Source organism: Rhipicephalus microplus, unplaced genomic scaffold (genome assembly GCF_043290135.1).
Source record: "Rhipicephalus microplus isolate Deutch F79 unplaced genomic scaffold, USDA_Rmic scaffold_90, whole genome shotgun sequence".
NCBI lineage: Eukaryota > Metazoa > Arthropoda > Arachnida > Ixodida > Ixodidae > Rhipicephalus > Rhipicephalus microplus.
This window is the reverse complement of record NW_027464662.1, coordinates 979,232-1,006,011: the sequence shown is the minus strand read 5'-3', so window position 1 is coordinate 1,006,011 and position 26,780 is coordinate 979,232. Positions and strand designations below refer to the sequence as shown.

The window sequence follows — 26,780 nt, the reverse complement described above, 5'->3', positions numbered from 1 at the left end:
TGTCGGAGCTGCGGTTATCATTTGCCACGATTGCTGTTGATGAAACTGCAGTCGCTCTTGACGCAATCATGTGTGATTACGATGTAACTGACAGAACTCCGACAATGCACACGCGTTCAACGCTCGAGCAGTTTGTAACGCTGCTTTCCACAAATGCTGCGAACGAAGTTGCGGCAGATGCAATCATAGCAAAAAACGGCATTGTTTTAAAGCCACGTGCGCAGCCAGCGCATGCGGATTTAACATGGAACTACCGTTTTTCGCAGCTGCCGCGTGGGAAACAGTGGTTGCGGTGACGCGATTGCAGCCGAGGGCACAAGACTAACACAGTGGTAGAGGCGATAAAGATGTAAAAAAAACATAGATAAAATAAATTTGGCGTTCCTATTCAAACAATTTAGTAACGTTGTTCCTGTCGATCTGGCCACTTTGGCTATGCTTTGGCATAATGTTGTCAGTTAGCCTTAAGCTAAGCTTCGACTCGTGCTTTCCCGACAGCTGACTGCACTCATTCACTGCACACGTGAATGAACGCAGCTGACTGCGTTCATTCACGTGTGTCTCAGGAAGACATACACAGGTTCTTTTGACGGAAATAGATCTTGCTAGTTGTGGGGGACTATGCAAAATTTTTAAAGTATGTTCACCCCCCCCCCCCCCTCGCACCTTTTACTGATGTTGGGAAACTCGTTTCTAGGGTGTTCAGCCACGCTATGCTGGTATAAGACGGCGCAACGTCGCTGTTTACTGAGCCCCCCCCCCCCTCCGTTTTGGGGGGGGGGGGGATGTTTTTTTTTTGGTGCAAAAAAGAAAGAAGGGCAAATAAGTTACTGCATAACCACAGAGTGAATGATGATGAGTGGGGCGAAGCTTTAGAGGGTTTTATGGGTAAACCGTGATTCTTTCGTCCATCTGTCTGTTTATTCGTCTGTCCATCGGTCCGCACCTGCTGAGGGAGCTATAGAACTGGGTGGTCTCGTATCAAAATGAGACACAAGGGCTAGACAGACCCATGGCTTTAGGAAATTTGCCCCTAATAAGTCAACGCGACCCCCCCCCCCCTTCCTGTTGTGCAAATCTCCCAAATTCAGAATCATTAAGCTTGGCAGGCATGGAAAGGCATCAACCTGACAAGCTCCCAATTTCTGAAAGAGTAATTTGGCGGGAGTTGATATGGTTTCGTTTTTTGAAACTGCTTGGAAAATAAAGTTTTACTGCATTAAACCACGAACAAACGAAGTGAGAGACTCATAATGCTCTTCAGTGCTGGCTCTTTCCCTATTGTGCAAGCGGTGAAGCTAATTTGAAGTTGAAGGCGCGAGTACGACAAGGACAAAAATAAGATGCACACACGTGGAGCGCTTCGTGTGTGTGTATTTTATCTTTGTCCGTGTCGTATTCGCGCCTTAAACTTCAAATAGGCTTAACCAACAAGCACAGTCGGCCATTCCTACATAGTCAAGCTAAAGCGAGCTAAAGTGCAGACTAGACATGTTTGTCGCAATTGCAATATGCATGTGCTATATAAGTGGAATGAATATGAGCCAATTTTGAAAATTTAGAGTAATAAAGTTTCAACATTAAGTGCTGCTTTTACTCCTTGAAAAAACCTGCGACAAGTCCTGGAAATTCCTCAAGTATCTTTGAATTTCACTTTGTTAACCTGTACGTATCCTGCGGCTTCTGTCTCAAACCCCTCACAAGAAATAATGGCATTCATTTCAAACAGGAGGCCCTTAACATTAGTAATGCTGTCGACATCCTCTCTTTTTACAAGAAAACACCCTGTACAGTCGCGCCCAATATCAGTTGCAACATCCTAGCTGTGGCCAAAGCAGTGAAAGCACTGCACGCTGGCGTCGACATAAAAAATGATCACTGATGTGATGGATGTTTGTACTTCTGATATTCCTAAAGTCAATTTCACTTTTGCCAGTGTTACAGCAAGTATGACTTTCAACCATGGCTTCTGTGTTGCAAGTCATACTGAGTGCCACTGTACATATGACGTGCAATGAATGCAATGAAGAATTATTTGAACACAAAGGTAACTTTTCAAAGCACACTGCAGTTCCCATACTTGACAAACACACTGAAAACGCTACAAAGTCCATGTCGTTTGAGATGACGTGTTTTGCCCAGCACTTACTAGGAAGGTCATCTTGCATCATGCCCTCCGAGATATTGTAGCCGCTGTTAATCGAACTTGTGGAACGTGCAGCACTGTGCAGTTTCTTGTTAATAGAGCCAATTTTTTCTCGCTTAGAAATCGCATCTACATCGTACGACACCGTCTTTCTTTTAGGAGGCAGCTTCTTTGAGAAGTAAGCAGGCACATTTGGAAATATCATGGAAAATCGTGTTTGTTTGTCAGCGTAGGGCAATCACAGGGGACTTGCTCACTCACTGTTGATGCCATTCTTGTATGAAAAATTCTTTCAAGTTATCACCATTGTGTACTAGACTGGATATAGACTCTTGAAAACTAATGCACTCTTTCGTTCATTCGTCATGCCCGTTATTTTATGACAAATACATCATCTATGCTAGTGCTTTACCAACGAGAAGAGATCAAAATTTTAACATTAAGCCATTTGTTGTACGAACATGTTGAAATACAGTTTTTTTTCTCCAAGGATAGTTGTTTACTTGAGCGAGTTACCTAGTTCTGTTCCTGGAATGAATATATCAGATTTTTTAAGGTTGGTTCACACCGGCGACTAGCACTGGTTGCGCGACCATTTGCGACTGGCGACCAAAAAGCGACTGATGTTCACACTGGCAGAGGCTGCATGCGAGCAACCAGAAGTCGCAAAGCCGGAGAGTTATGTCTGGATCTCGTTATCAGCGAGAACTCTGGAGACTGGTGCCAATCAGCTGATCAGGAGATCGCCGCTAGTGGAGTGAGTGGAGCAAGTTGAGCATGCTGTACTCATTGTTTTCATTCGCTCTCGCACAGTGTTCCCAGTATTGTTATGGAGTTAGATTCGAGCGAAGAACTAGGGATCGTCATGGCGCGGATGCGCTATGCCATGGTGTTAGCGCTGGCAGCACAGAAGCCTCTAAATAAAAAAAATTCCAGTGGTGGGTGTGACCGTTCTTTCGCTCGGGAGAGTTGGCCGGCCATGCAAGCCACCTGCCTCGCGAGCTGCGCTCACATGATGAGGATTACTTCCGAGGGTGACATATTTAGAAATTCTCCTTGAATTGAAATTGACTGGCCACCGTCTTCAATGCAGCACAAACGCGTCTCAAGCGCGCGCTGTTTTTAGGTGGTGTTAAGGCATGCTTCACAAACGTGTTTCAAACGCGCTGCATTAAAGGCGGTGGCAAGTCAAGTTCAAGAAAAAAAATCGCAGCACATCCACGAAGTGAATGATAACGAGTGGGGCAAAGTGTACGCACGGACGAATTGACAGATGATTTGCCCCACTCATCATCACCGACTCCGTGGACATGCTGTGACACTGTTTTTATTGACATGCAATGCAATGCGATTGGATACTACGACTGCAACGACACGGCACATACGACCCACGTTATGTGGGGCTTCGCCCCTAAATTAATTCTGAATATGTGGGAAGATAGTGCACCATTCATTTTCTCTTTATTTTGATGGTGTATAGCTTCTTTTGAATACGGCCACACAATTTCAACACTTTGCTTGAGCTGTTGCGCCCCGCCATCTCCAAGCCAAATACTCCGTGGTGGCCATGATGGCACAGACGCAGAGGAACGCACTCGTTTGTATCTGGCAACAGAAGGCCAGTACAATGAAAAAAAAAACACAAAACAATGAGCCTGGATATAAAGAAATGCTGGCATCACTTCTGGGCATCGGTGATTGGTTCCAGCATGTTTGCGACTGCAGTCGTGAGACTGAAAAATCAATCAGGAATCGACTAGCCAAAGCAGTCGCTGTGCGACCGATGCGATTGATAGCGACCAGCGCCAATGTGAACGAGCCGTTGGAGTCATTTGAGTGACATTAATATTTTTTTCTCTCATTCTATACTCGGTTGTGCTTAGGAGGTGATGGTATTTATACTTTAAAAACATGTTGTGATATGGTTGTTATTACTTGCTGTTGTATTTATGTACCTAACTTCTGCAATAGTCCTTAATTGGGCTGCAGTATTTGAAAATAAACATAAATTAGAAAATGTTAAACATACATACTGACGATGAACCTCTCGTCTAAATGAGCTTCACACATAACGCAGTTCTCCTTGAGTGGCTTGTCACAAGAAATCGCGCGCACCGTTTATTGTTCACTGGAACAGTGAAGATGCCTTATTCACGTGTTTGCGGGCCGAAGGTGTAAAGGAGGGTTTTTGCCATTTAATTATCACTGTGACAAGGCCACATGTACTGCAGACATTGTTGCAACTCGTGTCTGTCGGTCGGCGGCCACTCAGGGGTGCTCTCGACAGATCTGAATAGCAGCGGGCGCGCCATTCTGCGGTGGCATGAAATACCAGCACACCTATGAACACGGCGCGACCGCAGCTGCCGTACCCTCGAAACCGAAAATGCTACAATCCAGAGCATGGTTGCCAGCCTTACCTTAGGCCGCATGCAGTGTTGTCAATTTAGCTCTTTCTTGCTAGATTTATCTACTTTTGGACTCGGCTAACTATCAAAAATTTATTTAGCTACGAGTAGCTATTTTAGCTTTTTAGTCGAAAGTTAGCTCCTTATTTAGCTATTTTAGCTTAAACTCTAGGTGTAGTATTATGATATTTTCGAGAAATACTTGTATAGTTCTTTCAATTTCCATCAAAATGTCATAACACACACTAAAAAGACAAGATGATGCGAGCTTGTAAGTGATTGGGTTCATGGTTCCGCACTAAAGCGTTCATTCTGCGGAAAAGCACGATACTCTGGAAATGGCAGATCTCGTTGAATAAATACATGCACCGTAAGACTGATGGCCGTTTTCTGCCACAGCTTCACATTTGTAATTTAGAGAGCGAGACCTTCCTGCATTTATTTAACATTATGGTATTCTAATATTTTTCATATATCGTATACTCAATTTTTCAGATTTGTCACCAGGCAACATATGCAAGGTAAATATTATTTCACGAATGAATGATACGAATCTCATAAAGTTTGTAGGAGATCGACGATGCATTCGCTTCTGTGACACAGAGCAAAAAATTCTTGAAGCGTCCTAAGGGAGTGACTATGGTGACGGGGCCCGTCAACTCAGTACTATCGTTAGAGTGGGGGAGCCCGTCAGCGCAGTGTAATCCTAAAAATAAGAAAGGCCATTGCGTAAATTTGGAGTCGTTTTAGATACCACCATCTTGCTGTTCTGGTGGCGCAGTTGGGGAAGCAAGCGGTCCTTACGCAGGTCGTAAGTTTGAATTCTCATTTGCGAATGTTGTACTTTTTTTTTTTTCGAAAAAACCATGTCGCTGTCTGCGGCGGTCGTTAGACAGCCCTACCATGTGAATTCGGAGGGAATCGCGCTCTTTTTTATTTTCTTCTCTCACCATTGTTTCAACTATTGTTACTTGTTTTTAAATGATAATCATGCTTATTCATCGGGGATATAACTATCAACTTTCTTTTACGTTTAACATGGGATGAAGACCTTTCCCAGGGATTTCTGATCGATACTGCACTGGGCAAGCAGATTCCATTGTATGCGTGCAAGTTAACTTTATTATTGCATTGAGCAATCAGCCTTGATGGAATGTTTGTTGCTTTGCATTGATACCGTAGCTCCAACTAATAATGTGTTATACATAATGTGATGTGCTGAAATCAATTCGTTTCACATATTTTTCGTGTCACTATATAAAGACGACGTATGGGCTGATGCCAAACATTGTGCAGGTCAACATAAAATGTGTTCCGATCCTGAAAGCTATGTAGTTGGACAGTATGTTTAAGTAAGTCCCAAAACCACAATACATATGACTACAATACATGTAGCTCCGACTTCGAGCCTACTTTGCCTGAAATCGCACATACATACTCATGCGATCGAAACTGCTCCTTCAAACAAGGGGATATACGTGTCACTTTCATCCCATTGAATGTGGGCTATTGCTATGAAAATGTAAATAAACATTCGAGCTCTCTACAGTGCAGCAGATGCTCGCACGGGGGTGTGCTCTTTGTAGCCGTCTTCCCATCTTGAGATGACGCTTGTCCTGTGGGAGCGAAACATGTTCCGTATCGTTCTCGACGATTAAAATGCTAGTGCCCTGAAGTCGTGGGTGTGACCGGTAGTCTGGATCCTTTAATTTGCAAGTGCTGGCTGGTGCAGCTGCGAGCTTGAGTAAACCAAAAGGTGTGGCCAAATCGATGAAACGAATATGCAAGAATGAACATGCATCTAGCAGTGTCGATGTATCCTACGATGAGCGAAGGAAGCCATAGAGAGCGTGAAAAAAAAAAATAAAAACTTCTCCAGTTATTTCAGTAAGGGCGCAAACAGCATCACTATGTCAAGGTTCGTAACTATAGGAAGCGTTAAAATGGACCACCTCATAATTACATCATTACGGCGCTGTATTGATTGCCTTGATGCGATAGTGTCTGTGCATGCACTTTTAATGGTGGTGGTGAAAACTCGCAACACTTTTAAAGTACTGCAGTGGATTTCGGGATGGGAGAGATCAGACCAGGGCTTTGCGGCAGCTGCCACTCAGCGAGACGGTTCCGTCAGCGAAAACCTCGACTCAGTTGATTGTTTAGGTTCTCACTGGCCACCGGCTCCTCCCATCGCTCCACTGTAGGAACTACCTTTAAAATAGGCAACATTACTCGTAACAATAATGAAAACAGAAAAGAAAAAGACAAGTTCAGTTGACAAGCGTCGCTCGAATAGAAGTCGCACACCAACAACTCATTATATATATAGTTGGTAAGTGTGGCTCGAATAGAAGTCGCACACCAACAATGCATTATACATGTTGCTCACCAACAACGCATTATATATATAGTTGGTAAGCGTGGCTCAAATAGAAGTCGCACACCAACAATGCATTATATATGTTGCACACCAAAAACGCATTATATATATATAGTTGGTAAGCGTGGCTCGAATTGGAGTCACACACCAACACATTATATATATTGCACACCAACATAAAAACTGCACCTCGAAAAAACAACATGGTAGGGCTAACAATCGGCAAAAACAGTAACGGGATTTTGTTGCAAAAATTTAAAATTACAACTAAGCAGTAACGTCATTTACTCTAAAAAAATTACGACGCATTGCTATAAAAAAATTTTTAAAATGACAGATCGAGATTTGAACTGACGACCTGCGGCACGACCGCATCCCCAGCTGCACATCAACCTACTGCTTTATCAGAACAGCTTGGCGGTGGCATCCAAAACAACTCCAAATTTACACAATGGGCCCCCTCATTTTTATCATTATGCTACGGTGACGGGCCCCCTCACCATAGTCATTGCCTTACGATGACGGAGCTGCATCGCTTCTGTGACGGGCCCCATCAATATAGTCACGATAACACTATGCTGACAGGCCTCCTCACACAGTATTACTGAGTTGATGGGCCCTGTCACCATAGTCATTGCCAGTTTAAATATTCAAGCTTGACCCTGGTGCTGCTTCACCTGCATGCATCTTTCATGTGCCTTGACTTACAGGCATCTTGGTAATTCACTAATTAAAAGAGCAAAAATGATTCTTTGCTCCTCTAATAAATTTTCCTATTGGGGTTTTCCCCTTTGCGGTTATTATTAAAAAGGGATTAAAAAAATATTCAGCTTGGCTATTAAATTCCTTATTCAACGTTTTTGACTAATCGCACACCTCTAATGTTTACAGAGCTCTGTGCATACGCAGCTCGTCTTTGATGAGTGTGGAAGCCTGGACGCTTTTCTGAGAACCACACCTGCCCTAATTTATTAGAATTAAACCAGGAACCCTTCTCTTTCTGCTCATATATACATGTTCTGTGTAATTATGTGCAATAAAATGTCACTTGATCATCATCAGCCTGACTACGCTCACTGCAGGGCAAACGCCTCTCCCATGATCCGCCAATCTACCCGGTCTTGTGTTTTTCATTTCCACGTTGTACCTGCGAACTTTTTAATCCATCGGCCTACCTAACTTTGTGTCTCCCCGTCGTGCCTTCTCTGGGATGACCAGCGGTTATCCTGTGTACACACTACGTGCAAGCCTATGCTCATTTTTTTCTTGATTTCAGTTATGATATCCCTAACCCCAGTTTGTTCCCTTACTCACTCTGCTCTCATCTTGCCTCTTAAGGTTACACCTATCATTTTGCTTTTCATTGCTTGCTACGTCATCCTCAATTTAAGCTGAACCCACTTTGTAAGCATCCAGGTTTCTGCTCCGTAGGAAAGTACTGGCAAGATGCATCATTTATATAGCTTCTTCTTGAGGAAAAATTGGAAATCCACCAGTCATGATTCGAGAATGTTTGCCGAATATGCTCCACCCCATTCTTATTTTTCTAGTTACTTCAAGCTCGTGATTCGGCTCCGTGGTTATTACCTGTCCTAAGTATACATGCATATTCCTTTTAACTTCTAGCATATCTCCACCTACCACGAAGCGCTGTTTTCTGCCGGGACTGCTGTACATTACATTAGTTTCGAGCATAATAATTTCAGCAATCACGAGCTTTATTTCATCCCCCTAGTTACTCATCAAGACAATGTCATCAACGAGTCACAGTACCTAATATACTCTCCATTAACTCTTGTCTTCAACTCTACCCAATGTATGGCCCTGAAAGCCTCCTCTAAACACGTGGTGAATAGCATTGGAGAGATCGTGTCTCCCTGCCTTACACCCTTATTTATTGGAATTCTGTCGCTTTCTTTATGGAGAACTATTGTGGCTGTGGATGCGCTGCAGATTTTTTCCAGTATGTTTATGTAGAGCTCATCGATGTGCTGATTATGTAGTGCCTGTATCCCAGCTGATGCCTCAAGTGAGTGAAACGCCTTCTTGTAATCCATCTATGTATGCAGGTTGGTTGTATTTCATCCATTTCTCTATCACCTGATTCATAGTATAAATATGGCCTATTGTAGATCAGCCTGCACAAAATCCTGCTTGGTCTTTTGGTTGATTGACCTGTAATGTTGCCTTAATTCTATCAACTATTTTTGTAAATAATTTGTAGAGAACAGGCAGTAAGCTGATCAGCCTGTAATTTTTGTAGTCTGAATGTCTCCATTCTTATGGATTAAGATGATGTTGGCATTCTTTCAAGGTTCTGGCAGCCTTCCCATCGAGACACATTGTAGTTAAGGTGGTCACTTAATAGTTCTTTTTAAACTGTCACAACTGCCAGTAAACTTGTAGTAGCACTCCTAGAATATGCCTAAAAAGGCTTGAAAAAATAGTTTACCTACTTTTTAGCTCCTTGCTAGACTTCTAGCTACGTTTACGTTGCCATCTAGCTATTTTTGCTCTTCAACATTTGGCAACACTGGCCACATAGTACCATGCAGACAGTGTACCTGTGCCCTGACAGTTGGAAAAGCTACGCTGTTGACATGTAGTCTCCCGCCGGCACGCTCGCAGACTCGTGGAAGTTGGTTACGCAACAGACCCTCCATAGCTGTTTTTGCCACGGGAGCTTCGTACTGGACGCTGAGACGGCCATTTAGCCCGGAGTGGACGATAGCGTGTGTGACGAACTTCCACACGCGTATGTTGTCTTCGACGACCTGCGCGTTGCTGGTGTTTCGATTCCAGCCAAGATAACCCTTGATGGCTTCGCCGACGCTGGCGAAGACCTCGAACTGTGTGCGGAATAAACGCATAGTTAAATGAATCATCAAGTTACGGAGGATTCCGATAACTCCGACACTGAAATCGAAGAAGCAGCACCTACACAGCCAACAGGCTCGGAGTTGGCCTGAGCACTGACACTGTCATCAGTGCACAGCGATGACATGATGTTAACTGAAATTGAGGCATACGTTATCGCGGGCAAGTGTGACGCTGTGCAAACAAAAATAAGCATTTTTTTTTTGCCTATGTGTTTACATATCCGGTAGCGACAGCCACATCTGTTTTTTTTTTTTTTTTCATCTTTCAGCTCTTTTCATAGCCACCTAAACAATGCATTCTGCATTGCAATGAGAGCCCTGTACTATCATTGCGGCCCTCTCTGTCAGCGAAAAGTATCATTAAAAGTGTGTTTTTGCTTGCATTTGTTTTTCCGAACTGCCCAATTTTTCGGACATTTTCGCAGTCTCTTGATGGTCAGGGAAATCGAACGTTGACTGTACAAGTACAAATGTGCGTCTTCTGATGTGGGCCATTATCACTAATAAACAAAAACAGTACCTCAGCAGTTGCTGCACGAAGTGCCCACAAAAAGTATTTTCTTCTTTTTGCTGAAGTGCGGAAAAGGTATTGGGCTGGCACTCTCACACGATCGTTTTATAGCACGCAGTGGTGACACCAAAGACCATTGCAAAACTATTACAGGGTCTGGAATACGCAGCGACTAAGATAATGACATAGCGAATAATGTCGACTTTCCACGACACGTATGTGCGCTTTTCCAGTGCTATTTCATACCAAGCGACAACTGACAGTTTCATTGAAACGTGGAGCAGTTGCGTGAACTCTATCATCTCCTGGTTATTTGCGTGCTGCCCACAGCATCCCTGCGGGGTGGCTCACTGTACTGTGCCTGCGGATTTGCCATGTGAATTGCTCGTTCCCACTTTGATGAACGGAATAACTTGTTTAATTAGCGTGGAAATTACAAACTTCTGCCAAGCGAACAAGAGATAAGCATTGCTTATTCCTTGTCTGGTCAGCTTATTAGTACTGAATGTTTAGTGAAAACCATAGCATTCTTTTGCCAATTCTAAATATTTCGATTGATGATGATGTTTGACCCTAAAAAATTTCTCTAAAGCTCTTTCTGGTCTGGTGCTCCGAACCGGCTCCAAAGCTACCATTTTACTGCTCCCTTCAAAACACTGAAGTCCACTTCCACCCTTGGAAGATGCTGTGCCAACATACACAAGCAATCAGTTTCATCCTGATGCCTGTTCAAGACAAAGCAAGTGCAAAAGCTTTGGAGAGCACCCGCAGGCTGCACAGTGCAGAATTAGATTGCTTCTGTAAAACTTGCGTTGGGTCTAGTTGGTACATAGCACAAAAAAAAGAAGTTAACTTCTTTTTTTGTGTAGATTGCTTCTGGCCAAGATCGTTGAGGCATCGGCTGGTCTGGTTGATATACGCTTCCAGAGGGACCAATACTACACCTTACAAACTGATGAGTGTCTTATGGGCTGCACAGGGAATTTTCGGGTCCTTTCCTATACACTTGCCTGCATATTTGGCCGAACTTGTTAGGTGCCATAAATATCACAGTTACTCCTATGCGCATAGCAATCTTGTTGATCCCGTGCGAGACGCCGTGCACGTGGGGGTGACACATGTCTTGGTCTAACCACGTGGTTGCCGCCTGGGTTGCGTTGATTTCTGAAAAGAGTTCAACAGCGTCTCTGAAGTCTTTTAAAAGCATGGTAGGGAACCTAGTGTCAGCTAATATTCTTGCTCTAGCATTGAAATTTAAACTCATGTCAGTCATGGGATGGCACAGTCTTGATAGGGCATTCTTGAGGGCAGTGAACCCTAGTGCTGGTTTAGAGTGGGCAAAACTAAAAGGAAGGAGGTCTTTTAGGGGCAAAGCTCCTTATAGCGGCACCTGTTCGTCCCTCGTAGTCGTACTAGTAGTGTGTAACCAGTCTTACATTTTGACCTCCAAGGTGGTGCTGGTGAGAGATTTCTCTGTGCGTTGTTGAACAATAAAAAATTTGCAGCGTGCGAGTTACCTAAAAGCCGAATTCTCCTGTCTCTCATTCCCCCTTAGCAGCCATTGGCATGTACATTGAGCACTGTCTGACAAGAAAGGGTTGCTACGTTATACTCGCTGGGCGTAACCTCTTTGGTTTTAGAAAGATTTAGCGAGCGTTGGGCCACAGTGCCATGAATACAGTAAACTAGTATTTACCATGAACTCGAGGTGGTTAAAGGTGGGAAGTAGACACGAAGCGTAAGCCGTAAGAAAGTGTGCGTGTGCCACCTCTCGTTTAGTCCTTAGAATGTCCGCTGGATGGCGGTGCATATGCGGAATATATGATGAAAAGATGCGAGATGGCGGTACTTGGAGTGTTGAATAGATGGACGAACGGACACACAGACAGATGCATGGACGGACGCACGGATGGCTGCACGGACGCATGGACGGACGCAGGGGCGGATGCATGGGCGAACGCAGGGAAGGGCGCACAGATGGACGTGTGGACGCACGAACAGATGCACGCACGGGCGGGCGAATGGACGCACGGACAGTCACACAGGCGGACGCATGGACGGACGGAAGCAATAACGAATGGACGGACAGATGCTTCGCCCCACACCCCATCATTCACTCCGTGAATATGCTGCCATTTTTTTCTGAGCGTGGAGCATACTGCCAACATACATGGCCATTTAGAAAGGTTAGGCTGGTGTCAACGAACCTCAGCCCACCATTTTTCGGAATTTCAGTTGTGTGAAGTCATTCAACACCCGGCTGAATACACCAACAATAGCCATTACTTGGAAGGTAGTGAATAAAACTAAAAAGCTATTGTCGTACTGAAACACTTGACAGTCGTTAGAACTATGCTTTTTTTGTTTTTCTTCATATATCTTTATTTTCTTTGTCTCTTTCTGTTTATTTTTCTTTCAATTTACTCCTTTTTATTTTCTATCTTCTCCTCTCTTGTTTGTTTGTCACCTCCACTTCTCTATATTTTTTGCTCTTTATCCCTTTTCTTTCTTTAATTTCCTTGCTGTGCTTCTCTCTTTTACCTTCTCCCAGCCCCTTTCCATTCCAGTGAATAGCCGAGTGATTGCAGTGCTCGCCTTCGAATGAATCTCTCTTCCTTTCTCTCTGTAGCCTGTCCCTCTCAGCAATTGGGTACGCTGCGCAGGACAGAGCAAACCAGGTGCATAGTGGTGATGTTTCCAACAGACAAGTCGAGCCGAGCATAAATAACTCTAGGGTACTATGAAGAGAGAAATGTGCACACGAGTGTTTGTAATTAAGGTATTCTCCCGCTTCTTGTCTCTTAGTGGTTTGGCTGTGCTTGTCAGTGATGCTGAAAAGAAAAAGACTCGAGAGTGTGTTCATTCGACAGGGGAAATTTGACTTGCCATGCTTTAGAGAATAAAAGAATAGGTAGTGTTCAACAATTGGCCCCTTTGTGCCATCATAAGCAATAATATTTTTTGCTTTTCTGTCTAGAGATTCAGGTCACACATGTATTTCTATTGAAATTATTTGCAGTTCTGTAAAAGTTTGTTTGGCTATGCTTGTGGTGTCTAATGTGTCCTGTTTAAAAATCCTGCCTCTACTGATGACAGCTATGACAACGACAGCTGTACTGTGAGCTTCCATCTTTTAGTTACTGTGTGTCTGCCAAGCTTCATGCTCTACTATTCAATAAAGGGTTCAGGCTGTTGACACGCTTTTCTTTTTTTCTGGCAGGGCTGAGCTGCGAGATTGACATACAGCGGACAATTCAGATGGTGCGCATGCAGAGGTCTGGCATGGTACAGACTGAGGCCCAATACAAGTTTGTTTACTTGGCTGTGGAACACTACATTGAGACATTGCAGCAGCGAATGCAGGCTGAACAGGTACGGGATTCAGCTGTGGACCTTCTCCCCTGGAAAGAGTACCTTTCTTTTGTCATCCAAGTGTTGCGTATTCTTGTACAACCTATTCATTTCTGTCATAGACATGCAGGATGTGTTCTTTACTAAATGCCAGCACTGCACCAGGAACAAAGCAATATTATGGCGTTCAACACCATTTAAAAGTGTTATCAATCATTTCTGGGCAATTGCATTAAACCCTTTTTGATGTCGTAAGTAAAAGGGCACGGGCCAAGTGGAGAAATGTGGCGATGGTGCGCTAATGTGCCACATTCACGCGTGGGCAACCCCCATAACTTTTCTTTTGCCAATCTTTTATGGCCGGTTTGCATCTTGGTAATTTCATGAAACCATTTAAAGCGGTGTGACGAAGATTGCACGTGACAAGTGAGTGCGTTTCCAGGCTTCGGCGCCAGGATAACAGCACTCGGATCATAGACATCGTCGTTGCTAGCGCATCGTCACTCAGGATGGTATGTGTGGAATGTATCACACCGAACACATAGCACTAGTATCGATGTTGCAGGGGCACTCCCATTTCTATTAAGCTCTTGTACGCTGTTTGCCGTCGAAATACAATAATTTCCATGCGACGGATGCGATTCAAATTTGGCCAAGAGGACCTACCCACACCGAGCGAGTGAATGAAGGGCACATCTCGAATTTGAAGCTTGATGTCAGTGCTTGTTTGCTCTTATACACTAAACTGCACAAAGGGCATGCATGATCCCAGCTGCCTTTCATTGCAGTGCGTAGGTGTGGCCTGCACGTCTCTGGTTTCAGACATGGCCTATGCTTACATGCTTATTTTTAGAGTGGGGCTTTGTAAAGGTGGCTCAAAGGACTTGTGTTCTCGTCATGAAAGTTCACATTGAAGCCACATGAAGCACAAACGTCACTTCACTCGCTGTAGCGGCTGCTATCTTGAAAGAAGTGAGCTTCTAGCCTTACTACTTATTAGGCCTGACATCATTCACTTGGAATGGCATTTCGCCGCAGAGGGCAATCTCGGGAGCGCCATGTCAACAGCGAGACGCGGCAACCAGTGAAGAAGCCAGCAAGATCAGGCGCAATGGCTCTAAAAGGTACTCGCAGTAGCCACATGATAACTTGCATACAAAAGTGACGAATGACACATCAAGATGCAGAGAGAATATCAAAATAATTCAGGACATCATGACAATGTATGTATGACCGAATGAGGCTGATGATGAGCTGGACTTTGTCAATGAATCAAGTCAGCTTTACCTAGCAAGGTTGGCTCTGCTCAACAGCTGTTACAGAGTTGACAGTCTACAAGCATACCATTTTAGTTATATAGTTTTTACTAGCTTAAGTTTGCGTTTGCAGTGATTGTATTTTTTGTTAACTTGTATAATTTAAAGTTCCATGTGCTGCTTTAATTAATGTGTTGTGTTGCACCACAAGTCTTGACTCATTTTATCATGCAGAACTACTGGAGTCCATCACAATGATGGAAAAAGAATCGCCCTTGAAAGAAGTTCTGCCCGCAAAGACTTTTTGAAACCTCATAATCTCATTCCAAAGCTTGTGATGCAACTATTTCATCATCATCATCATCATCACCATTGGTGGTGTATATGAGTGCTATTCTGTACATACAGTTTGTTAATTGTTGAATGCCTATTGCAGAAGAGCATCATGTTGGGCCGAGAGTACACCAACATCAAGTACTCTGGGGAGCTGCCGGCCACTGCAGTGGAGAGTGCACATGGTCGGGGGGCACCGACGACAGCAGCAGCAGTGCCTGCTCCTCTGGACAGCAGCAGCTGCAAAAAGCCTGCCGTGCTTCCCCGCTCATTTCTCACAGACAGTGTGCCCAAGTGGGTCGCTTTCTTATCCACAATTGGGAACTTTTTCACAGGAGGGCGTCCCTCCTAAAACTGTGTAGGGCAAAGCAAAAAAAACGGGGGGGGGGGGGACTCATTTGGCCATATTGCTCCCCATGGCTGGCTATAACATGAAACTATTTCGTTCTCTCTCTATTCCGCCAATCTTTAATTGTTTGAAAGCTTTTGGGACCATGCCGGCTGCACTTGTTTGCTAGGGTATGTTAAAGATACTAATCTCTTTCATTCAAATCATTACAGTGCCCACGCCTGTGTAATGTTTTCGTGAGCTAGGCTCGTACTGTTCCTTGCGGAACTGGATGGCGCCACAAACAAGAAAAAAAGGCTGGCTCTTCGTGCTCAGCACCATAGACGATACACGTTCAAAGGATGAAGCTCCCTAACTCAATATTGTCACGTTAGAGAGACAGGAGACGTTTTTAAGGCGTCCTCACAAAAGTCCGAAGAGCGGTCGGCTCAGCGCAGCCAAAAACAGAACAATGGCACGAGGGGAACTGCCACTTCGTCTGCCTCTTTTGCGCTGGCAGCTCAAGCGCGCGGCACTGCCCCTCCTCCCTGAAGAGCATCGCCTCGATGCTAAACGAAGCGTGTATCGTAAAAAAAAAACATTGTCACAGTGTGTGGTACGGTTTTAACCGCACCACGTGCACAATCTCGGGTCGTAGCTGTCGGCGTCGGGGTGGTTGGCTTCCGTCCGGAAGGACTTCGTAATTGACGTCGCTCACTTGTCGTAGCACTTTGTACGGGCCAAAATACCGACTGAGAAGCTTCTCAGAGAGACCTTTGCAGCGCACAGGGGTCCAAACCAACACCTGGTCACCTGGTTTATAATCGACTTGTCTGTGGCAGCGGTTGTAGCGCTGTGCATCGACGCCTTGTTGTTTCTTGATGTTTACGCGGGCTAGTTGACGTGCTTCCTCGGCTCGTTGCACGAAACACTCAGCATCTTCGTCGAGATTCTCGATGTTGTCAATGTCGCATGGGAGCATTGCGTCCAACATCGTCTGAACGTCCCGGCCGTATAGAAGACGAAACGGAGTGAATCGTGTGGTCTCTTGCGTAGCGGTATTATACGCGAATGTTACGTAAGGCAGTATTTCATCCCACGTCTTGTGCTGTACGTCTATGTACATAGACAGCATATCAGTCATCGTTTTGTTAAGCCGCTCGGTCAGTCCATTTGTCTGAGGGTGATACGCTGTTGTCTTGCGATGCGTGGAGTAACTTAACTGAAAAACTTGTTCAAGGAGCCTTGCTGTAAACGCTGTTCCTCGGTCTGTGATGACACAGGATGGAGCACCGTGGCGTAATACAATTCTCTCGATGAAAAACTGAGCAACTTCACAAGCCGTGCTTTTAGGAAGCGCCTTAGTTTCAGCATAGCGGGTTAGATAATCTGTAGCGACGATTATCCACTTGTTGCCGGAAGATGACAAGGGAAACGGACCCAGGAGGTCCATGCCGACTTGATCGAAGGGTGTTCTGGGTGGCTCGATAGGGTGAAGTAATCCCGCAGGCTTAACAGATGGGGATTTTCGGCGCTGGCATTCGCGGCAGGCTTGAACGTACTGTTTAACGCAAGCGGCAAGTTTCGGCCAGTAGTAAGACTTTCGTACCCTAGCGATGGTTCGGGTGATGCCCAGATGGCCCGATGGAGGCTCGTTGTGGCAGGCAAATAGAATTTCCTCACGCAGCTCTGCGGGGACGACCAACAGGTAAGTTTTGTTGCTGGCGGCTGCGTTCTTCTTGTACAACACGCCCTGTCGTAAGCAGAAGGATGACAATCCGCGAGTTATATGCTGGGGCAGTGATACGTTGCGGCCCTCTAGATGTTCAATGATAGGTCGCAATTGAGCATCTGCTCGCTGCCGTAAAGCCAAGTCTGTTACGCTTACGGAGCCAAGGAAAGGGCAGTCCTCTTCGAAGCTCTGAGCGGCAGGCTCAACTGGCGCGCGTGACAACGTGTCCGCATCTTCGTGTGCACGACCGGACTTGTACACGATAGTGACGTCGTACTCCTGCAGACGTAGGCTCCACCTTGCCAGTCGTCCGGAGGGGTCTCTGAGGTTCGCAAGCCAGCACAGCGAGTGATGATCCGTCACTACTCTGAATGGACGGCCGTAAAGGTAAGGTCGAAACTTAGCAATTGCCCACACGACAGCAAGGCACTCCTTCTCCGTGGTACTGTAGTTTGACTCCGGGCGTGTTAGGGTTCGGCTTGCGTAGGCGATAACCTTTTCAATTCCCTCCTGCCGTTGGACGAGTACCGCGCCCAGACCGACGTTACTGGCGTCGGTATGAATTTCTGTTTCGGCTTCCTCGTCGAAATGTCCAAGAACAGGTGGTGATGCCAGGCGAAGCCGAAGCTCTGTGAATGCTGATTCTTGTTCAGCACTCCAAACGAACGGCGTATCGTCTCTAGTGAGTCTAGTTAATGGTTCGGCAATTTTCGAAAAATTGCCTATAAAGCGCCGGTAGTACGCGCATAGACCAAGAAACCGCCGCACACTTTTCTTATCGGCAGGAGTCGGGAAGGCTGCGACAGCGGCGGTTTTCTCAGGGTCAGGACGGACGCCTTCTGCGCTTACGACATGTCCAAGGAACTTTAGTTCTTCGTAACCGAAATGGCATTTTTGCGGCTTTAACGTAAGGTTAGCCGTCCGAATCGCCTCAAGTACTTGTCGTAGTCGCTTCAGATGTTCGGAGAAGCTGGTTGAAAACACGACCACATCATCCAAGTACACAAGGCAGCTTTGCCATTTTAAGTCAGTCAACACAGTGTCCATCATGCGTTGGAAGGTAGCTGGCGCAGAGCAGAGTCCGAACGGTAGCACCCGAAATTCGTAGAGGCCATCCGGCGTGACAAAGGCGGTTTTTTCGCGATCGCGCTCATCAACCTCAATTTGCCAGTAGCCACTCTTTAAATCCAGGGAAGAAAAATACTTCGCTCGTCGTAGTCGGTCAAGCGAGTCATCAATACGCGGCAGCGGATAAACATCTTTTTTTGTGACGTTGTTGAGCTTTCTGTAATCTACACAGAAGCGAAGCGTACCGTCCTTCTTCTTAACCAGAACGACCGGTGAGGACCAGGGACTGTTCGAAGGCTGGATAACGCCGTCGTCGATCATTTCTTTCACTTGCTGCTTGATAGCTGCGCGTTCTGTCGGCGAGACGCGGTATGGCTGTTGGTGAATAGGTCTTGCGTCGTCGTAAGTGATTATCCTGTGCTGTGTAATTGGCGTCTGACTCACTTTAGACGACTGAGCAAAGCACGCCCTGAATTCAAACAATAGCTCTCGCAAGGCCCTCTGGTTCTCTTCTGGCAGTGCACTGTTCATGTCAACATCTATTACGGTTTGTCCATTGCGGCTACTGTCTTCACAGGCAAAACACTCAATGACGTCCTCCAAGGCTTCAGCGTAGGCGACCGCAGTGCCCCGGAAAAGGTGACGATGCTCATTGGTGAAATTTGTAATCATGACCTCGGCTGTACCGTTCCGAATGTCAATGATGCCTCGTGCCACAGAAATTCCAAGCGCCAGCAGCAGGGAGACGTTGCACTCTGCCACTGTTTCACCGTCACTGGTTCCTTCGGAAGTCACCTGAATTAGGATACTTGCACGAGGTGGTATTGTGACACTGTCGTCGGAAACACGGAGGGCGGTTGTACGGCGGTTGGAGTCCCTTGACGTAGCGTTGACTGTCGAAAAGGAAATGCAGCGTCGCCGTAGGTCGATTACGGCGCCATATTCCCGAAGAAAATCGAGGCCGAGAATTAATTCGCGGGAGCAGTCACGTAGCACGATGGAGCTGACCAAAAACGTGCAGCCTCGTATTTGTAGCCTGGACGTGCACAAACCAACCGGCGTTACAACATGTCCGCCAGCTGTACGTACATGCGATCCTGTCCAAGGCATTATCACTTTCTTCAAGGTACGTGCCAATTGTCCGCTAATAATCGAGTAGTCAGCACCAGTGTCTATTAAGGCAGTTAAATTGCGACCGTCGAGCAGCACAGGTATGTCCATTGAAAAGTCGCTCAGCTGGGATACAGGCGCCGGCGTAGTCGAATTTCCGTTGGTCCGATGTCGCGTCGATTGGAGGGCGAGGTCTTCATCACGTCGAGAATCAGCGGCCTCGCCTCGAAAGGTCGCTGGCGTTAGTTTTCCAGGCGAGGGCTCGGAGACCGTCCTTGCGGCCTTCGATTTCCGTTGCCTGAATAAGATGACGACCGCGGTGACGGTGAGCGCGACTGACGCCTGAGTGGGACGTTCTGCCGAGCGATAAAATCTTCAATTTCTGGTGGTCTCTGTCCAAACCGGGGGCGGGGTGAATTGGCAGGAAAACCCTGCAGCCCAAGTCGGCGGTACTGGCAGTCTCGGTAGAGGTGACCCGCTTCACCGCAGTGGTAGCAAAGCGGTCGTCGGTCGGGCATGCGCCATATGTCGGATTTACGCATGACGGGTCGAGTGTCTGCAAAATAAGGGACCACCTGTGCGGACTGCAGTGTGGCGTACGGGGTTGCGGCTGGTAGTGGGACTGGTGCAGGTGTGTTGTGTTCGAACGTGTCGGTATAAGTGGTGCGCTGGAAACCACTCACTGGGGATGGTGTCGTGGACGACGGAACGGTGCGTCTCAATACGTCTGCGTAGGTCACCCCTAGAGGTTCACTTGAAGTTGCGAACGCCTGAAGTGGTGCAGCAACCTGCGTTGGTGTCTCGCGGCGAGGTGTGCCGAGCGCATGCTGAACTTCGTCACGTATGATGGTGGCGATGCAATTCGTGGAAGGCTGCTGCTGCGCCTGGTTCAGCTGTTGCAGCTGTTGTAGCTCGTCGCGAACAACCGAACGTATCAGCTCGCGAAGCGCTCCCACGTCGGTCGGGAACGAGCCTAGCCCGGTGGTATAGGTAGCATTCACTTGCCGATCGTACTGGTTCCGCTGCTGCAGCGCCTTTTCCATGGCGACGGCTTCAGTGAGGAACTCCGCGACCGTTCTAGGCGGACTACGAATGAGTCCAGCGAAGAGCTGCTCTTTCACACCTCGCATCAAGTGTCGCAGCTTCTTGTCTTCCGGCATGGTTGGATCGGCGCGAGTGAACAGATGAACCATATCCTCCACGTATGTAGCCACACCTTCATTAGGCATCTGCATGCGGGACTGGAGGGCCCTTTCAGCGCGCTCTCGACGATCGAGACTCGAGTACGTTTCGCGGAGCCTGTGACAGAACTCATGCCACGACGTTAGGAGGCCCTTGCGGTTCTGGAACCATGTGCGAGCACCATCCAGAAGACTAAAGTACACATTCTTGAGCTTCGCTACTTCGTCCCACCCGTTGAAATCCGCTACGTACTCGTACTCAGCCAGCCAATCTTCCACATCTTCATAGAGGCCACCACGAAAGGGACTCGGAACACGTGGTTTTTGTAGCGTGTAATGAGTGGGTGCAGCTGCGGGTGCAGCGGTTGGAGCAGCGGCGGCTCCAGCGGTAGGGGAAGCGGTGACAGCAACAGTATTCTCCATACCAGTCGACGTACTTGTACTGTGAGGCACAAACTCGGGGGACAGTCCTCGAATCCTCCGACTGAAACGGTGTACCGGCGTAAGCTCTGGGTTTTGGGTCACGTTCCGGCTGCTAGAAGGAGTCTGTTGCATAGGTGAGGTTACCCAGCACCTCCACCATTAAAATGTCACGTTAGAGAGACAGGAGACGTTTTTAAGGCGTCCTCACAAAAGTCCGAAGAGCGGTCGGCTCAGCGCAGCCAAAAACAGAACAATGGCACGAGGGGAACTGCCACTTCGTCTGCCTCTTTTGCGCTGGCAGCTCAAGCGCGCGGCAATATAGTCAAACCTGTTCATAACGAACTGAATAGTGCTGCGATAAATGGTCATTATATCAGTAGTTCACTGTATATAAAGCTGCTCATAAAAACAGCCACACAGTGGCCAAACTGCTTTTTCTGTGTATTTTTATCAAAAAGTGCGAACAATCCCTCCGATGACAAGTTAGGCTTTTTCGTGTGTTAAACGACACTCATTCGCAATGAACTCGCGCCGTTTCACTGAATCGCGGTACCACCACGTTAAACCAATCGTCCCTCGCTAATTGCGTGCAGTACGTCACTTACTCTAGCTGCTCTCGCCGTCGCATGCCAGTTCGCTTGCAGTCCAATGTACGTGCACATTTGTGCATTTTTCGCGCATGATTCATTTGGGATTGTGCTAGGGTGTGGCAGGTAGCCTGTTCATTTTCGCAAGCAATGCATGCACAAGTGGCTTCGCACGATGCGGCGGTGGCAAACTTGCCAATGGCGCCAAGACACGCTTGTACCACCGTTACTCTGTTGAGCAGTTATCTGCAGAGGACTGTGATAAGCTCGCCAGCAGTAAGTCAAAATGGCACGTTCATCACCAACGGCCACCTCACTATCGCTCTTTTTTTATGCTTATCGTTAAGCAGGGTGTCTACCAACCTAGAAAACCTGGAAAAATCTGGGAATTCGGACCCTTCTGAAAAAGAAATGGGAATTTCTGAAAAACATGGCCAAGTCATGGGAACTGACAGCAGTTCCGTTTGACCACCACAAAAATAAGCATTACCATTGATCAAAGCTTAAAAAGATTTTCGTCTGCAACTACAATGAGCTGCTAGAAGACGTGTGAAAAAAAAAAAAAAAACAGGGCATTACTCTTGCTTTTGAGTGCAAACTTGAAAGGATACACCAACCCATAGAACACAAAGTTTACTGACATTTCAGTACCCAATATGGGAGGGAGCCTTGTTCATGATAAAGCCATAAGAAAGGCACAGCGTACTTAAATACACCTAAATACGTAACGTAAGCAGCGTGAGTACATTGTCAAGTGTCCTATCACTCCTGTTTAAGCGTATATACAGTCTTCTGTATCTTGATTCCAGGTGCAGACATAATGCAAGTTTTTTTTTGAATGCGGAGCATTTTATAGTCGCACTTACTCACAAATCCGGCGTCGGCATTGGTGTCTACACCTCTTCTGCGCATGCTCCTGTCTCGTGCCAACTGTTGCTCCCCCAACTTTCTCACCTCGCAAGGCCGACACAGGCAGCGTCTACTAGTATAATTCGTCTGCTCGCGCTGCACAACCGTTCACTAACCACCCCGTATATGTAGGCACTCGATCGGGCGTTCGGAATTCAGTCAACCCAGGTGGTTGAAATTTCCGGAGCCCTCCACTACGGCGTCTCTCATAATTATATGGTGGTTTTGGGACGTTAAACCCCACATATCTATCAATCAATTCAGTCAAGGGCGTCTTTGGCTTTCGTTTGACTTGACACTTTGCTTGACTCAAGTAAATGCGATAGAAGCAACAGTACATTCAACCAGTAGTAGGGCACAACTCAACAGTGTCCCACCACTCGTTGAAAGCAATGCTTCTTCTTCATTCAATAAATAGGAATAATAAAGATAAAATAACAATTAAGCAATCCCATTTACACAACATTCACGCGATATCCTCACCACTCCATGGTGCATTTACTCGAGTCCCCCATCCCCGTGGGAAGATGCAGGTTTTTTCTTTGTCCATAACACATGAGTTTTACAGGTCTGTAGATTCCGTGTGTTCAGCTAGGGCAGTCGAGGCCAGGTGCCATTTTGTGGCGACATATTTGTGTTAACTTTTTTATAAAAATCACCTGGTTCATCAATTTTCTGAAGTATGTAATGTTGTGCCTACAATCGGACGAACACAGGAAGTAAAGAGGCGTAAATGGAAAGAGCGCAAACTATCAACTTGTTTTATTCTTTTGGTCGTTGTAAATATATGCACATTTAACACACGTCCCAAAAACCGATTGTGACAACCAACTTACTGGTTGTCACAATTGTGCAGCTTCTGACATAAACAAGGCAAATGAAATTTTTGCTGCGAAATTTGTCCTTCACATTTGCTAAAGCATTCCTTATTTACCATGTTAGTACATCCATTATTTTGATGTCTGTTGCTTCGACATATCACACGGCATATCTGACTTTTGAACCACAACTTTACTCTCGTGTGTAAGTTTATGCATGTTTGTCTACGCCACTATTTTGGCTCGGCTTGAAGGCCATCTGGTTTTTCTTGGCTAGAACTGCCATCAGCAGGAGCTTGCCGGGCTACTCATGTTTTTTTAATGATAATAATAATAGTAGTAGTAATATTATTATTATTAGTAGTAGTAGTAGTGTTAGTATTATGCAATAGCAAACATCCTCTGCTACAAACTTATTACTGGTGGCTCGTGTTACAAGGGTAGCACTTGGGCAACTTCAGCTAAAGTTTTCAGTTTCGTGACATTGTGTAAATAAATCTGCCATTATTTTTCAGCGTGATTTCCACAGAACAGTACCTAAATCAAGGTTATGTGCTGACATTCGTGATTAATCTGTGGAATCAAGGGAGCTGTTGCACCTTGACAGATTCATTCTTGCCACCATGTATTCAAACGTCAGCACTTTAAACGCTGTCCCCAATTTTCGTTATGCTTAAGGTATCAGAGCTCAAAGGTATAAAATAGTACAAACATGCATGGGCTCGTCGAGAAAAGAAAAAAAAAATCTTGCAGTACGGCTCTGTTCTTGCAACGTTGCCGTTACTCGTTGTCAAGGCGAGGTACACAGAATCATCATCATCACTATCATCATCATCAGCCTAACTGCGTCCGCTGCAGGACGCAGGCCTCTCTCATGTTCCGCCAGTTTACCTGGTCCTGTGCTTACTGCTGCCAATTTATACCCACAAACTTTTTAATCTCATCTGCCCACCTAGCCTTCTGCCTTTCCCTAAGCCGCTTGCCTTCTCTGGGAATCGAGTTAGTTACCCTTAATGACCAGCGGTTATCCTGTCTACGCGCTACATGCCCGGCCCATGTCCATTTCTTCTTCTTGATTTCAACTATGATATCCTTAACCTCCGTGTGTTCCCTAATCCACTCTGCTCTCTTCTTGTCTCTTCAGGTTACACCTACCATTTTTTTCCCATTGCTCTCTGCGTCGTCCTCAATTTAAGCTGAACCCTCTTTGTAAGTCTTCAGGTTTCTGCTCCGTAGCTAAGTACCGGTAAGATATAGCTGTTATATACCTTCGTCTTGAGGGAGAGTGGCAATCTACTTGTCATAATTTGAGAGTGTTTGCCAAATGTGCTCCACCCCATTCTTATTCCTTTAGTTTCTTTAATCTCGTAGTTCGGCTCCGCGGTTATTACCTGCCCTAAGTAGACAAAGTCTTTTACAACTTGAAGTGCACTATTACCTGTCTCGAAGCGCCGCTTGCTTTCGAGGTTGTTGTACATTACTTTCGTTTTCTGCAGATTAATTTTAAGACCCACCTTTCTGCTCTCCTTGTCTAACTCCGTAATCATGAGTTGGGAATCGTCTCCTGAGTGACTCAGCAATGCAATGTCATCGGCAAAAAGAAGATGACTAAGGTACTCTTCATTAAATCTTATTCCTAACTGTTCCCATTCTAGGCCTCTGAAAACCTCCTGTAAGCACACGGTAAATAGCATTGGGGAGATTGTATCCCCCTGCCTTACACCCTTCTTGATCGGTATTCTGTTGCTTTCTTTATGAAGCACTATGGTAGCAGTTGATCACCTGTAGATTTCTTCCAGGATGCTTATATATGCTTCATCGACGCCATGATTCCGCAGTGTGTGCATGACTGCTGACATTTCGACTGAATCAAATGCCTTCTCGTAATCAATGAAGGCTATGTGTACTGGTTGGCTGTATTCTGAGCATTTTTCTATTACCTGATTGATAGTATAAATGCGGTCGATTGTTGAGTAGCCTGTTCGAAATCCTGCTTGTTCCTTTGGTTGATTGAATTCTAATGTTTTCTCAACTCTGTTAGCAATTACCTTTGTAAATAGCTTGCATACTGCAGAAAACAAGCTGATCGGCCTGTAATTCTTCAAGTCCTTGTCATCTCCTTTCGTATGTATTAAGATGATGTTGGCATTCTTCCCAGACTGGTACTCTTCCCGTCAGGAGACACCTCGTAAACAGGGTGGCTAGTTTTTCTAACACAACCGGTCTTCCATCTTTCAGCAGATCTGATGTTACCTGATCCTCACCAGCAGCTTTGCCTCTTCGCATGCTCTCCAACGCTTTTCTGACTTCTATAATTACTGGTAGGGTGTCATCTGGGTTACTGCTAGTTCTTGTAGTATTAAGGTCGTGGTTGTCCCGGCTACTCTACAGATCTCTGTAAAACTCCCCTGCTATTTTAGCTATCCTATCCATATCGGTAGTTATTTTACCTTCTTTGTACCTTAGTTCATACACCCGATTTTTGCCTATCCCAAGCTTCCTCTTCACTGCTTTGACGCTTCCTCTGTTTTTCAGAGCGTGTTCAATTCTCTCCATGTTATACTATCTTACATCGGATACCTTACGCTTATTAATCAACTTCGAAAGCTCTACCAGTTCTATTTTGTCTGTTGTACTTGAGACTTTCATGCTTTGACGCTTCTTAATGAGATTCTTCGTTTCCTGGGAAAGCTTGCCAGTGTCCTGTTTAACTACCGTGCCTCTAACTTCCACTGCACACTCCGTAATGATACTCATCAGATTATCATTCATTGTACCTACGCTAAGGTTCGTTTCCTCAATAAGAGCCGATTACCTGTTCTGAAGCGAGACTCTGAATTCTTGTACTTTCCCTCTTAGTGCTAGCTCATTGATTGGCTTCTTGCGTTTCAGTTTCTGTTGTTCCTTCTTCAAATCTAGGCAATTTCGAGACCGTACTATTTTATGGTCACTGCATCGTACCTTACCAACCACTTTCACATCCTGCACGATGCCTGGGTGTGCACTCATTATAAAGTCTATTTCGTTCTTATTTACACCATTCAGGCTTCTCCATGTCCACTTACGGTTTTCTTGTTTTTGGTAGAAGGTATTCAAAATCCGTAACTTATTGTGTTCTGCGAATTCTATTAGTACCTCTTCTATGGCATTTCTTGTACCGATGCCATAATCTCCTACTGCCTGGTCTCCAGCATGCTTTTTTCCTACCTTTGCATTAAAGTCTCCCATCAGTATAGTATACTGTGTTTTTACCTTACTCATTGCCAATTCCACGTCCTCATAGAAGCTTTCAACTGAAGCGTCATCATGGCTGGATGTAGGCGGGTTAGCCTGTACCACCTTCATCTTGTATCTCTTATT

The 26,780-nt window shown here is 45.7% G+C and overlaps 1 protein-coding gene across 4 annotated transcripts in view; it reads left to right on the top strand.

Annotated features, from left to right (window-relative positions):
• The window catches only part of LOC142761644 (tyrosine-protein phosphatase non-receptor type 11-like), a 156,173-nt gene that overhangs the window by 96,496 nt on the left and 32,897 nt on the right, over positions 1-26,780 (top strand). Inside the window, exons 12-13 of one of the 4 annotated variants that reach the window (XM_037433921.2) lie at positions 13,545-13,696; positions 15,368-15,558. The exons of 1 other annotated variant lie outside the window; for it this stretch is intronic. In XM_037433921.2, coding sequence (XP_037289818.1) covers positions 13,545-13,696; positions 15,368-15,558 — 343 coding nt within the window. Of the gene's footprint in view, positions 1-5,049; positions 5,280-7,825; positions 7,996-13,544; positions 13,697-15,367; positions 15,559-26,780 lie in introns of those variants that run through there. 2 more of the 4 variants (XM_075885220.1, XM_075885219.1) reach the window with 2 other exon arrangements.